Source organism: Gadus chalcogrammus, chromosome 21, assembly GCF_026213295.1.
Source record: "Gadus chalcogrammus isolate NIFS_2021 chromosome 21, NIFS_Gcha_1.0, whole genome shotgun sequence".
In the NCBI taxonomy this organism is placed as follows: Eukaryota; Metazoa; Chordata; class Actinopteri; order Gadiformes; family Gadidae; genus Gadus; species Gadus chalcogrammus.
In genome coordinates, this window is record NC_079432.1 from 16,821,857 (window position 1) to 16,836,972 (window position 15,116).

A 15,116-nucleotide genomic window follows, 5' to 3' on the forward strand; every position below is an offset into this window, starting at 1 on the left:
TAATGTTTTACCCCCCCTCCATGCAGATGTCAGCAGCGTTTAGTGTTTTTACTTACGGCCTTGATCCGAAAATATGCAGATGAAAATCACATCCACATAAACACAGGCAAACACAAACACACACACACACACACACACACACACACACACACACACACACACACACACACACACACACACACACACACACACACACACACACACACACACACACACACACACACACACACACATCTGTTGAGCTTGATTTGCTTCGCTCTTGCAAGGATGTTTCACAACACGGACTGGGTTAAGAAGAAGCAAACTAAAGAAAGGTTTCATACGTTCATGGTGGATACACTGCACATTTGTGTTTCTGTGAATGGGTTCCTGTGTTGTTGCTGTGGTCTGACATTGACCGTGTGAGGCGAGATGAGGCGCTCCAGGGAAAGCAGATAATCATTACTGTGCTCTACCCCGCACTTGTGTTTGTGTCGTGTCTCGCTCACGTGCCGGCTGAGGAATGTCACTCCTGCTCCTGCATGTTTTCTGTTTGCAGGAGAGCGAGGTTGGAAGAGATTGAGGCAGATGGGGGAGAGAGAGAGGGGAAGCAAGAGGCAGAGAGAAAGAGAGAAAGAGAGAGGGGGTGGGGAGAGAGAGAGAGAGAGAGAGAGAGAGAGAGAGAGAGAGAGAGAGAGAGGGAGAGAGAGAGGAACGAGAGAGAGAGAGAGAGAGAGAGAGAGAACGAGAGAGAGGGAAGAGAGAGAAAGTGAGAGAAACTTACCAACAAGGATTCTTGTAGAGATAATGGAGTTAGCGATTGTTTTTCCATGAGAGAGAGAGAGAATAGGGGCAGCCAGGACATTCTGTGCCCGGTTTTTATAGGAAGTTAAATGGCAGCCGCAACCCCCCCCCCCCCTCCAAACTACTTTCTATGGTGTTTCAGAACACCAACAATTCAAACATATACTGACTGAAAAGTCTGAAAAGGAAGCACAGTGTTGTCATATAGCAGCATGGTGTTTCGCTTGGTTTCAGGTTGTGCCTGAACTCCACCACGTTCCTACATGCAGTGTATTTCTCCAAAGACATCTGGGAATGTCTAATGAAAATATGTGGTTGAAAGGTTGAGGGATCTGCCCAATAAAAGCAAAGAAAATATTGAAATGTACGGAGGAAAAACGGTTGGCACACATCCCCTTTGTTCCTGTAACCCAGTAGACCCGCCTGCTGTAGCTCAGGGCTGGCAACCATCACCATGTCTGTGAGGAAGGTTCTGTCTGGCCAACAGCCTGGCTGTAGCCACAGTCTGTCATTTTTAGCTGTAGTCCAAAGCAATGCTACGTTTTGGTTGGACGGGGGTGCAGATATTTAGCTTCAACTGGTTGAATTTGCAAAGAGCTTTATTGCGAGCTCCCAGTTTAATATCAATTGACCTTTCGAAAGAGCTGTCATAGCAGGGTAAACAAAGGTTTGGCCCCCAACATACACATCGGGGAAGTAGGCAGGTGTTTAATATATGTGTTAAAGCACCAGCAAGGTCTGTGATCACTGTGTGTTAGTCTACTATCCTTGCCCTGCTACATAAAAGGAGCCGACATTTCATTATACTTATGTCTCACACATGTGTTTGTCCTACGGTCACGCCTCTGGGTTTATTACATCATGTATAAAATAATATATAATATCATGTTTCTGTTGTTGTTGTTGTTGTATCATGTCATGTTGTTCCCCTCCCTCTCAGGTGGCTGGTGTTCAGCGATCCCGGGTACCAGGGCATGCTAGCCGTGCTGGAGACCGGAGAGTACCCCTTCCCCGAGTCCTGGGGCTTCCCCTCGCCCTTCATAGGCTCTCTCAGGCCCCTCAAGATGGTACGTAGCTGAAGCTAGCCAGCTAGCCCCTGCCAGCATTTGCCTACCCGGACAAGCGCTGCATTTTTGGTTTCTCTTGATAACATACCATCAATCCCTTTTTTTTTATTTAAATTAGATGGCCCTGCTAGTTTTACTCTCAACGACCGCCTATCGATGATGACACACATTAACGGGTTAATTTGCATTTCCTAGCCTTTGGCAACAATGTTGTAAGAGAATTAACCCTTAGTCAAAAGACTAATCTATCCCACCAGAATGCCTGTGTGCATTGAGAGCATCTAAAACCTATAATGTATCCTGACAAAAATGATCTAGAGCCCTCCTTTGGTTTCCCAGTCTTCTTTGTATCAACTTTTTGCATATAGTAACGCCTATTGTTTGACTGTTGTTTATTTAATGGTTGATCAGTTTGATTTTACTAACGTTCATTCCTCATGTTATGTTCTTGTGTTGCAGGGAGCTTTTAAAGTGGAATATCCCAATGAGGTCAAGGTGAGTTGGGTTGGGTCTTTGTGTTATTTATTGTGTGACCATTTACAAAAAGAGGTCTGTAAATATGAATGTAGATTTATATTTTGAGATTTTTACAAATATCTGAAAAATGAAAGAAATAGCTCTGGATACGTCAGCTGTCATTAGGATCAGGCATTTATCCAGTTGGTTTTGGGTCCTGAGTATGTCAGTCAAGCGGAAGATCTACTGTAATGATAAAGACAAGAGCCTTGAATGGAAGTAAGGTGCCATTTAACCAATAAACCTAGACCCCCCTATGTCCGGGATATGCGATGAGACAATAACATTGAAAGCTATTTTAGTTAACATCAAAAATAAAAGTTATTTATGAACCAACCAAAGAGTTATGAAAGAAGAGAAGTTTTTGCAAATATTGCTGGCTTATTCATCACTTACTTCCCTTTCCCTGGCAAAAACAGTCAGTTAAAATGGAATGTAAATCATCCCACAGGCTGTGGAGACTGCACCTTGTTGATGTATTGGCAATTTTTGGTAATTTGTGCATGTCAAATTCTGACACTTACTCCCTTGAAACTGAATCTATTTATTCAAAGTATTGCGTCAAACCAAATGCCATTCAAACGGTCAATGAAAGCATGAAAAACAGAACAATGTTGTAGGAACGATTTTATGATGAATCCTGCTCTCGCAATGATTTCCTCTTCCTCCCTGTGGTCAGGCGGTGCTGTATGAGAGCCCTGGCTTTGAGGGCCCCAGCGTGGAGATCGAAAGCGACTTGTTCTGCTTTGAGAGGGAGGAGGAGGAGGGGGGAGAGGAGGACAAGGCCCTGACCTCAACCAAACTCACGTCTGTGGGCTCCTTGAAGATAATCGGTGGACTGTAGGTTGATTTGAATCAGTATAATACGTTTTTTATTTATATAATATAAACATACATTTATAGTTATATGTATCTATATACTTTTCTAACTATTATGCACCATTGAGTTCCCAGTACTGGATTGTGTTTGTGTTAATCATTGCGGTTGCGATTTGGACTGTCATAAGACTGCATATTACTAAGGGTAGTCTCGCTGAGTCACCATTTCCTAAATAATATAATGAATTGACCTTCAACAGCTTTTGGTTTATCATCATTTATCTGATCAGGCTTTTTCTTTTAATCTGGTGGACAATTCCCTACACACACTTCTTCCCATTCAGAAACTGCAATCAGGGGCGCTTGCCTTCCGCAGTCGGTTGTTTTTTTCATGACATAATTTAAATACCTTGTTCTAATAAGATAGGCCAGCATTATAACAGGCCATAATTAAAAACATGAATGAGCTGGCATTCCCGCTGAAAGGGTTGAACTCTGAGGCGTCACACTGGCTCGCGGCCTTCAGTGTGTCATCTTAAAGGCGCTTTGTAAAGACACCTTGATCCACCTGATTATGTCGGTTTACGGTGGATTGTGGAGGATGGCTGGTTTAAGAAGCCTCACATGGCCAGAACCAGGCTGAGGAGACTCAGGCTGGGTGAGGCTGCATACCTGGGCTGCATTTGGTATTCAAGCCACACAGGATGAACCAGCCATCACCACACTCTCCACTCCACTACACCCATGTCTTAACGTTCTGTACTGAGTTTGAGTGAATGGCGGTTGATTAATTAGAGTTAAACTTCCAAGCTGGACAACTCGTAACTGTTTTGTCTCCAAACAACAATTCAACTGGTACATTTTAACTACAGGAGCCCCAAATGCTATTATGTAAGTTAGAAAATATTTTTTTGCCTAATTTAAAGTAGGATTTGTTGTAAGAATATGATCTCAAGCTTTTTAATTGGTTATTATATAGTTTCCGGACTGTGTATGGCATCCTAGATTGTAATGGGCTCAAATATTATTGATTTCAAGGCGTTTTCTTATAATTCAATACTAGTCGACTAGTTGCTCACAAAACATCTGGTTAACCGTCAGGGAGATTAATGGTAAGGAACACCTTTGTTTAGAACAGTGAACCTGCTGCCAAACAATGAATTGGTGGTTTATGTTATGTATTGCGCAGCTCAAATGATGAAAATCAGCAGTATGTTATCACATTCATTCACCAGGTTGGATCATATGCATTCATGCATTTTTATGCACCAAGAAAGGCAACCAGGAAGTCAGACATGACACATGCACTAACACAGACACAGACACAGACACATACACACACACACACACACACACACACACACACACACACACACACACACACCACACATACACACACACACACACACACACACACACACACACACACACACACACACACACACACACACACACACACACACACACACACACACACACACACACACACACACACACACACACACACACACACACACACACACATACACACACACACACACACACACACACACACACACACACCAAGCTTGACATAGCACATGTGTAACAGACAGAGATGACAATAATACTTACTAGATAAAATACAAATCAAATACACAAGATTCTAAGAAGGCAAAGAACATTAACAATGGAAAAGGTCAATTGTAAATGCAGGACATCTAAATGCCTAACCGGTGACTCAGTGAGTGACACACCTCATTAAAATGCATTGTTGTCCACTGTCTCCAACTCTTGTTTCTTTGGTTGCTCCCCCCAGCTGGGTGGGCTACAGCCAGCCAGGGTTCGAGGGCCGGCAGCACGTCCTGGAAGAGGGGGAGTACCTGGACTGGGGCGACTGGGGAGGGGGGTCTGAACACTTCCTGTCCCTGAGGCCCGTCCAGGCGGTGAGTCCCACTCTGGAGCCCCAGGTCCAACTGTCTGGCTGAGGATTACTAGATTGAAACTATTGTGTTAGATATATACTATAAGGATAACTTGTTAGTAACACTAGCACTAGTATAACTAGCACCAGAACAATGTAACAAGTTACATTTAACAGGTTCCGTAGAGTTCCCCCCTAAGGCATGGGAATACCGATGCATACTGTTGACTATCCATTGCATACATAACAGAAACCTTCATAGTAGTTTGTAGAGAAATAGGTTTCTAGTCTGAGTGAGCCTCCTCTGGTCGGCTATTAGAAGGTTCGTATTTGGCTAATGAAGAGAAGGCAGTGAACAGGGTCTGCTTATTGCTTTTCTCTGTTTCTGATAACATAAAGGAATATCTTAGTTTCCCCAGCAGCTCGTGGGACAGCTTTGGGACTCATTAGTTTGGCCTCTGGTAGCGTGTGATGAGCATTTTCTATTATTCATGACATTTTACCGACTCTGTGGTTAATTCATGTAACGATACAGTAAGAAGATAGTTGCACAGTTCATTCCCTCCATGGAAGGAAGAGCAGATTGTTTTCTAGAGGAATGACTCAGCAACTGGAAACACATGAATGGACTTATTGTCTTTATTCGTTGCTGTTCTTCTATTTCAGCTGGACATGTTACTTTAATGTTTCTTTGATATAATATGCAAGGCATGCAAGGCATGAAAAAACAAATGCATTGGCACTCATGGCCCTTGTTTTGACTTTGCGTCTTGTAGGACTTCATCTCTCCGCACCTCAAAATGTTCACAGACGAGGACTTCGGGGCGCACGGGGCGCACATCGACCTCACCGTCCCCGTGCCCAGCATGGAGCTGACAGGCTACGGCCTGCGGACCAAGAGCGTCCACGTGGTGGACGGCGTGTGAGTGTTTCCTCCTCCTGAACGCTTACCCACTAAGCATCTCCCTAATGGCCCTGGGTGTTATATGCCCCCCCCCCCCCCCCGCCCCTAGAGCTCAGGTGTGTTGTAACTGCCGCACCCCAAGGGCGGCGTGTTCAGACCCACAGTGTCTGCTGACAGTATGTGCATTGGGCACTCCCTCCTGTCTTGTGTTTGAGCTATTTCAGCTATTTGTCGGTCATGTGACCTTTTCCCGCCGCTATCTGTGGCCTGAGAAGCAGAGGGACTGGAGCACAGAGGCTCTGCCCAGGCTGAGGTCAAAGGGAACAGGGTCTGAGCTGGGAGAGAGCCCTGCGGCTGAGAGAAGGGAGTTTTAGTGGCGAATAATAGTGGCGAGGCCTCACAAATCACTAAGGTGCTGAAGCTCAGAATGCGCTTCTGGTCTTGTCTTGTCTGGTCCAAAGAGGCTCTCTTTGGTCCGGTTAGGACAAGATGTCTCAGGTTGTTTGCGTCCATATGATTTAAAGGTGGGAGGGAAAAGCAGATGGAAGGAGAGCGGAATGTAAAACATGTGCTGAACGGCTGAAGGTTTACCTGAGTTGAGAAACAAACGGTGTGGAGAACAATGCAAGACATCGCCCCGATCACCCTGCTGGCACAGCTACACAGTCACTCCAGCCCGCTGCATCTCCAGTCAACCTTGACATGCTCAAAAGGCCACTAGACCTACACGTGCGCAGTCCAGCACGTGTAGCCGGGCCTAGAACACTCACTGACACGCAAACACCCACCCTTAAGTACACCTACAAACGCAAACAGACTCGCTCTGTGTCAATCTTTCACCACTCTGATGGCCCGAACACACGCACATCCAGGCACCCAGACACACACACACACACTGAACAAATACGGTTCTGCCTGGTGAGCAACACACACACACACACACACACACACACGCACACACACACACAACACACACACACACACACACACACACACACACACACACACACACACACACACACACACACACACACACACACACACACACACACACGTTCAAAGCAGTGATTACAGTGCTGCTGCTACAGCGCAGCGCTGATATAAGTCATTGGTCGTTCCATTTTGTGAGCCTATGTAGGTGGGTAGCAGCCATCAAAAGGCTTCGCATTAGTAGCTACATCAGATGGGCTACCATCTGAAAGTAAACTACCTAAAGAGGCTTTTTGTCAATTTGTGTTATGTCAAAAGTATTATAAGTAACCCTGTTGCATTTAATCACGCGCCCAGCGACCACTTAGCCTTGACTGTGTATATATAGCGAGACCGTTTTAATATTTAATTTCAGCATTCCATCCCTAATTGTGTGCAGCCTTTGACTCTGCGGTGTGCGTCTCGCTGTGTGTGCACTTTTTATTTTGAAGGTGGGTGGTGTTTGAGGAGCCAGACTTCTGCGGGGAGGCGTACGTGCTGGAGAAGGGTCTGTACGGGAACCCGGAGGACTGGGGCGCCATGCAGCCGCTGGTCGCCTCGGTGATGCCCATCGTGCTGGTAAACCAAACGTCTCACAAATCTCACTTTAGATTAATAATCATATGTCTGGTTGCAGATAAGCTCAAACTTAGGTGAAGGGGGTGTATCACGTTCTCACTTGAGATAGGGATCTTTCAGCTCATACTTTGCTAACGGCAAACACTAAGCTAAGACTTCCTGTCCTGACAATAATCTAAAAAGTGTCTGTAAAGGTTTCTAATGAAGCTCTAATTGAAATCCCCTCCTAAAAGTATCTCTCTGCAGGAGAATATCCCTGCAACACAACAAGAAACAAGGCATAACTTGTCCCTTTCAGTTTCTTCCCCCCCGTTCTCTGTGCTGTCTTCCCCAGATGTTCTTATATAACAGGAATGCCGAACTACTAGTATGCAGTACGAAACACAAAACAGTTTGATTTCTAATTTTAAACCTTAATCAAGGGAAGAGGCCTAAACCATCGATGTAGTCTAAATTATCAAAAAAGATAAATACCTTTTATATAAGTAAATCTACCCAGGACTCATTCAGCCCATGGATGGATTTTAGTAATCTCGGTATCGAGTGAGTCGAGAGCCGTGGTGGGAATGTCAATGTGAGCTCCTTCCCCGACAGACTACAGCACTATGCTTGAAGGCTCTGCCAATTCAATCACTAGAAGGTTCAAGTAGTGGATGGGATCTATTAGAATTGCTATTATGACTATAACTATCATTATTATGGACACTCATCAACATGTTAGTAAGGGATCATGAAAACATACTTCATAGTGCAGGGGATCAATGATGCAGGTATCGACCGGCTGCCTGTCCTCTTAACAATGTGGCTGTGGTCGATGTCTGATAGACATCTTCAACAGACTAGGTCATTATTTCAGTGTCATGTATATCAGACTGAACCATCGCCAATGGCATCATCCTAACTGTTGTTCCGTGTTCCTTTCTTCTTCTGTGTTTTGTGACCGTCTCTCGTCTCTTCAGGACAACTTGGGAAACTCTGCCAAATTCAAGGTAGGTGACTTAAACAGTGAATCCCAAATCCAATCAACCTCCTTATCTCTACTGGCTTAGGGGGGAAGGGTATACCGGTGACTCAGAGAGAGAGACAAAATCAATGACACGCTCAACGGGTTTGTGTGTATCTTTGTGTGTTTGTGTGTGTGTGTGTGTGTGTGTGTGTGTGTGTGTGTGTGTGTGTGTGTGTGTGTGTGTGTGTGTGTGTGTGTGTGTGTGTGTGTGTGTGTGTGTGTGTGTGTGTGTGTGTGTGTGTGTGTGTGTGCCTGTTCGTGTGTGTTCGTGCGTGTGTGTCTCCCAGGTGCATTTGTTCTCCAAGGAGGACTTCCAGGGCTCGGAGGCGGTTCTGGAGGACAGCGCCGAGGCTCTGCAGCCGGGGTTCTCCGTGGCGTCCTGTAGGGTGCTGGCGGGCAGGTGAGGCCTTCGCTCTGTGATCCCTACTTGGGGTAGGAACGACAGGACAAAGAACCATAGCCTCTCCACACCAGAGAAACAATAAGACCAGGGCAGGAACCATAGCCTCTCCACACCAGAGAAACAATAAGACCAAGGCAGGAACCATAGCCTCTCCACACCAGAGAAACAATAAGACCAAGGCAGGAACCATAGCCTCTCCACACAAGAGAAACAATAAGACCAAGGCAGGAACCATAGCCTCTCCACACCAGAGAAACAATAAGACCAGGGCAGGAACCATAGCCTCTCCACACCAGAGAAACATTAGACCAAATCAAAGACATTCCCAGACATCTGGTTCTCAGGGTCCCCTTGAGAACCCATTGAAGAGATAAGAACCGGCGTGAGAGTTTGTGGAATGGTTTGTTCCTCTTTTGCTCCCAGGTGTGCTGTACTTTGGTGTTTACCCGCCTTGTGTCTTTCAGCTGGCTGGCCTTCGAGGGGGCTGGCTTCAGCAGCAGGATGTACGTGCTGGAGGTGGGCAGCTATGCGGACCGGAGGGCGATGGGCTGTGTGGACACCCACGCCAACATCCTGTCACTGCAGACCGCCGGCTTTGTGAGTGATCTGGTCCTCTCTTAGTGAACAGAGAGCTGGCTACTGGGTCCCTGATTGGACGTGTGATGTTTAGATGAAACATATGTACACATTCAATTCAATTCAATTTTATTTGTATAGCCCTTATTCATCATTACAGTCTCAAAGGGCTTAACGGGCCTACTATTTATGACACCCCCCTTTACCCAAGCCCCCACAAGTGCAAGAAAAAACTCCCTACACACACACACACACACACACACACACACACACACACACACACACACACACACACACACACACACACACACACACACACACACACACACACACACACACACACACACACACACACACACACACACACACACACACATACAAGTCTGGACATTAGGCCGGCGTGCCTGAGGGCAGTCTGATTACAGGACAACTCGTCTGTCAGGCCAGAGCCATAGAAGCGAGTGCAATTCTGTTTCCACTGCAACTGAGGGCCGTCTGTTATGTAGAAAAAGAACGAGACTGAGGATAATCTGGGCCGATAATGAGTCAATGAATCAGACTCGAATTACCACGCATTTTACAGACCGGCTCTCTGCCTAGCAGGGTTCCAGGGTTTCTACACGTGTGACACCAATTCTTTGATGGATTTTTGCTAGGCTAACATGCTAAGAATAGGCTGATGAATGAAAGATTATCTGTAATTGGTGCTTCATTTATGGATTGAAAGCCTTGGTAACCTTGTGGATTGGACACCCCAGGATAAAATTATCTCAGCACTTTGTTTTGAGATATGTCCAATGGGTTTTCTAATACAGACTATGTGTCATTATAGTAGGCTCAGCAATAGTATAATATTAGAGTAGGCTTAAGAAGTAATGGTAATTTATCCTGAAATACAATGACTTGATTGAAATACTCTCACTCACTCACTCACTTAGTCACACAGTTTTTACAAACTACTAGCCCTGTTTCTTCCTCTACCTTTCTAAATAGAGTATGAAATGTAGAAGTGCACATAGTTTTGTGATAGGGCCTGGATTGCACTCCTAGTAAGTGAAAACGTTTTAGTTCGCTAGCCCAGCTGGCTAGATCCAACCTCTATATATATATATACCATATATATGTGTAGGCATGCATATGTATATATATATACAGTGTATAGGTATATATATATATATATATATATACTGTATATATATGTATATGTATATATTTAATAATAATAGTAATACATTTAATAAAGAGGATAAAAACACTTGACAATGGTCTAACTAAGGTGTAATGCACCACAGGGTTTGAAAATCCGCCCAGATAAAAACAGCGGTTTCCCTCGACAAGTATAAAACATCTTACAATATCTGGCCTGCAAAAACACAGCGGAGCTCGCTTATTCTCCCTGGCCTTTCAAAGACGAGAATATCGCTCTCCCCTCTCACAAGGTCTTTGTCCGACATTCAGACCGAGCTGGTTTCCAGCCATTCGTTCACCACACGGTGCAAACAGTAAAAGGGAAAATGTTTTGAAGATAATAAATAGAACCGCAGGAGTTTTGCACGTTTCCGTGGTAACGAGGCATACACACACACACACACACACACATACACATTAGTACTATGTGGCACGTACGTGCAGTGTAGCTGAAGTCTCTCCCTCTCTCTCCTGTTAACGCAGGAGTTCTCCCTGCCGTCGGTCACGCTGTTCGAGCGTGCGGGCCTGCGGGGGAAGCGAGCCATGCTGACGGCCGGCTCTGTCAACCTCCAGCTGGCCGGAGCCTTCAGCCGCGTGCAGTCGGTCCTGGTGGAGGGGGGCATGTGAGTCTGAGACACACCTACAGGGATTACTGTTGAAACGATGTGTGTGTGTGTGTGTGTGTGTGTGTGTGTGTGTGCGTGCGTGCGTGCGTGCGTGCGTGCGTGCGTGCGTGCGTGCGTGCGTGCGTGCGTGCGTGCGTGCGTGCGTGCGTGCGTGCGTGCGTGCGTGCGTGCGTGCGTGCGTGCGTGCGTGCGTGCGTGCGTGCGTGCGTGCGTGCGTGCGTGCGTGCGTGCGTGCGTGCGTGCGTGCGTGCGTGCGTGCGTGCGTGCGTGCGTGCGTGCGTGCGTGCGTGCGTGCGTGCGTGCGTGCGTGCGTGCGTGCGTGCGTGCGTGCGTGCGTGCGTGCGTGCGTGCGTGCGTGCGTGCGTGCGTGCGTGCGTGCGTGCGTGCGTGCGTGCGTGCGTGCGTGCGTGCGTGCGTGCGTGCGTGCGTGCGTGCGTGCGTGCGTGCGTGCGTGCGTGCGTGCGTGCGTGCGTGCGTGCGTGCGTGCGTGCGTGCGTGCGTGCGTGCGTGCGTGCGTGCGTGCGTGCGTGCGTGCGTGCGTGCGTGCGTGCGTGCGTGCGTGCTGCGTGCGTGCGTGCGTGCGTGCGTGCGTGCGTGCGTGCGTGCGTGCGTGCGTGCGTGCGTGCGTGCGTGCGTGCGTGCGTGCGTGCGTGCGTGCGTGCGTGCGTGCGTGCGTGCGTGCGTGCGTGCGTGCGTGCGTGCGTGCGTGCGTGCGTGCGTGCGTGCGTGCGTGTGAACCAAACGAGTCAATGCACTGTGCTGCCAAAAGTTGCCCTTCTTGCACAGAGGTGTGTAAAGCCCCCCCCAGCACACTACACCGCACCCGGACCCGTCAGCAGCCAGCTCCCCTCCGGGCCGTTGCTCCAGATTACATTTGTCAACATGGTATCAGTCGGAGAGGGGACGCAACCTTCTCCCAAAGTCAGGTCAGAGTGTTGAAGGCTGAGGGCACTCACTTCCTGAGTTGCTCACGCCTTTTGGCAATTGAACGCAAAAAGGAAGCCCTGTGGTACAGTTCTGCTTTGACAACTCTAGCCCCTGGACGACAAGACTAGGAGACCCTGGGTTTGATCCAGAGAACCTCAAATCATCCTTCAGGGGGGCCGGGAGGGAACAAACGAACTGAACCCAGCTCATCAAAGGCATCATTTGACCTTCCAGGGGATGTTAGTCATTTGTAGGCAACCAAAAAAGAAGCAACAAAATCTGCTTCCTAATCCAACGCCCCTGTTACCATCCTATCAAAAACAACAGCAAACCAAGACTGCCTGCCTGTTTGTTTCCAGACAGATAGATAGATACTCTATTCATCCCCTCTGGGATATTCAGGTATCAAGTAGCTCACAAAGTCAGTCAACAAACAATTGCCCAACAACATAATGGACAAACCGTAAAAGTCAATCAAATAAGTTAATAAAATGAGAGCAATATTGCACACACCAGGTCAATACATAGTGGAGGTGAGGTTTTTGTTTTATTTGTGGAGCGCTTGTGACAGCTCGTCAGCTGCAGTGTTCAGAGGGGCTGTCTGGGCAGATGGGAGCGGCGGGCGGTCCGGTGGAAACATGCTGGTGGTGTGTGAGATGTAGAGCGGGGACGCCACATACTCCTACGTCTCCCTGGGGAAACGTCCGTCTGCGGGACGACGGGACGATTCGTTAGGAGCCAAACACAGAATTTTCATGCGGCAGATTATAAAACGCTGAAAAGCTGTCTGCTCCATGTCTGGAGCGTGACTGTTTTTGTGTTAAAAAAGTATACACAACCGCAAACAGCTGGTGATACACAAACAAGAAAAAAATCAAGGTTGCACAAGGGGAGATTTGCAGAAGTAGTTTATTTTTCAGACTTTTTGAATGTCTGAAAACCCTCCCGGGGTGTGCTGTTATGTGCCCTTATGCTTTCATTGTGGTTCCCCAGGTGGGTGCTGTACAAGGAAATCAGCTACAGAGGAGACCAGATTCTGCTCAGGCCAGGGGAGGTCCCCGATTGGCGCGGCTACAGCAGCTGGCACAATATCGGGTCCCTTCGGCCGCTAGTCCAGGTAAGCTTCATCCTCTCTCTCTCTGTCTCTCTCTCTCTCTCTCTTTCTCTCATTCTCTCATTCTCTCTCTCTCTCTCTCTCTCTCTCTCTCTCTCTCTCTCTCTCTCTCTCTCTCTCTCTCTCTCTCTCTCTCTCTCTCTCTCTCTCTCTCTCTAAACCCCCGGTGCCTTGTTAGGAAAGGAAGGTTTCGATCTTAAGTTCTGTCCTTCTTGAATTAAGTCGTGGGCTTTGAGGTTCATTCAGCCGTTGAAAGGGTGAAGGTAGAGGCGTCCATGCAGCAGGACCCTTTTCTATCAATAGTCGCTGGAATTCTTTGAGCAAAAAGTAAATAAATAAATAAATGTTGAATGTTTTTTATTGACCAGCAAAACTGCCGAACACTACCATTAAAGAAGAGTTGTTTTTGTGATTCAGTGTTGCGTGAGATTGACCCTCCTTCTGCCGGGGGCTGCTGATGTAAACAAATGTCTTCCCTACCACATCTGAGATGACAATGAAAGATTAACTTATTCATGAGGCAAACCTGCTTCACTGCTCTAATAGATGTCACATTTAAATGATTCACCTCAAATAGGTCACCTTCAGTGAATACCATACACCACACTATTTTAATATCCAGCACCTTTCAGCAATAGCTATCACATTTAATTTTTTAATGTATTAGATTATCGCTATGTTTTTTATTGAAAGTGTGTGATGGCTTACTTATCTTCACTAGTTGAGACTGCTACCCGAGCCCTGGTAAAAGGAACAGGCCCAGTAGTGATTTGAGTGACTTTGTGGGTCCGACGTCACCTCCGTGAAAAGGGTGCATTAGGATTAGCTCCATTGTTTCATTACAAAAGGGATTCTGGAATTTGTATTGTGAATCAACCCAACAAATGTACACAAATGCAGCTCTAGCATTTGAAGTTGCAATGATGTTACATACATTATGTGAGTCTTCAGTTACTTCAGTGTCTTTCTGCGTGTGCGTGTGTGTGTGTCTCTGCGTGTATGCCTGTATATGTGTGTGTGTGTGTGTCTCGCCATGTGTGCCTGTATGTGTCTGTTTGTGTGTGCGCCTGTGTGTGTGTGTGTGTGTGTGTGTGTGTGTGTGTGTGTGTGTGTGTGTGTGTGTGTGTGTGTGTGTGTGTGTGTGTGTGTGTGTGTGTGTGTGTGTGTGTGTGCCGGTGTGTGTGGACTGAGCAGAAGCAGGTGTACATCCGTCTGAGGAACCGCGGCTCGGGGCTGCTGATGGGGGTGACCGGGGAGCTGGAGGACCTGAAGCTGATGAGGGTCCAGGAGACGGAGGAGACGGGCGGGGTGGAGCAGGTCTGGGTCTACCAGGACGGACACCTCCGCTGCAAGGTACGGACTCCCCATATCGCTTTGTCCGAATCCTCTCGAAAACACTATTATTATTATTATGTGTTTGTTCTCGTCTTGTTCTCGGTTGTCTTGGGAACACAGCTCACAGGAAGTGAGAGAATGGATATAGCGTTGCGTTACCGTGATAACTACGAATAGCTACGAGTCATGAGCCTCTTTAAGCCCAACCTTACAGGCACTCCGGTTGAGAAGCACATCACCGCCTGAGGGCCAAGTGACTCAGAGACACGCCCCTTCCCCTGCCGTGGACAGATACATGATGGAGTGCATTCCTCTCCCTTCTGCTGCGGTTTGTGTCAAGTAATCCGATTGGCCGAGCAGGGAACAGGCATTCCACATGCCTTTTTTACATTCATTACATT

At 47.1% G+C, this 15,116-nt stretch overlaps 1 protein-coding gene across 4 annotated transcripts in view; it reads left to right on the forward strand.

Moving 5' to 3' along the window:
- Positions 1 to 15,116, forward strand: part of LOC130374112 (beta/gamma crystallin domain-containing protein 1-like) — a 31,366-nt gene that overhangs the window by 13,098 nt on the left and 3,152 nt on the right. For all 4 annotated transcript variants that reach the window (XM_056580699.1, XM_056580700.1, XM_056580697.1 and 1 more), the window contains 12 exons: positions 1,724 to 1,850; positions 2,310 to 2,345; positions 3,046 to 3,206; positions 4,984 to 5,110; positions 5,865 to 6,010; positions 7,414 to 7,540; positions 8,500 to 8,529; positions 8,834 to 8,946; positions 9,414 to 9,546; positions 11,197 to 11,336; positions 13,260 to 13,383; positions 14,575 to 14,733. In XM_056580699.1, coding sequence (XP_056436674.1) covers positions 1,724 to 1,850; positions 2,310 to 2,345; positions 3,046 to 3,206; positions 4,984 to 5,110; positions 5,865 to 6,010; positions 7,414 to 7,540; positions 8,500 to 8,529; positions 8,834 to 8,946; positions 9,414 to 9,546; positions 11,197 to 11,336; positions 13,260 to 13,383; positions 14,575 to 14,733 — 1,423 coding nt within the window. The remainder of the gene's footprint in view (positions 1 to 1,723; positions 1,851 to 2,309; positions 2,346 to 3,045; positions 3,207 to 4,983; positions 5,111 to 5,864; positions 6,011 to 7,413; positions 7,541 to 8,499; positions 8,530 to 8,833; positions 8,947 to 9,413; positions 9,547 to 11,196; positions 11,337 to 13,259; positions 13,384 to 14,574; positions 14,734 to 15,116) is intronic.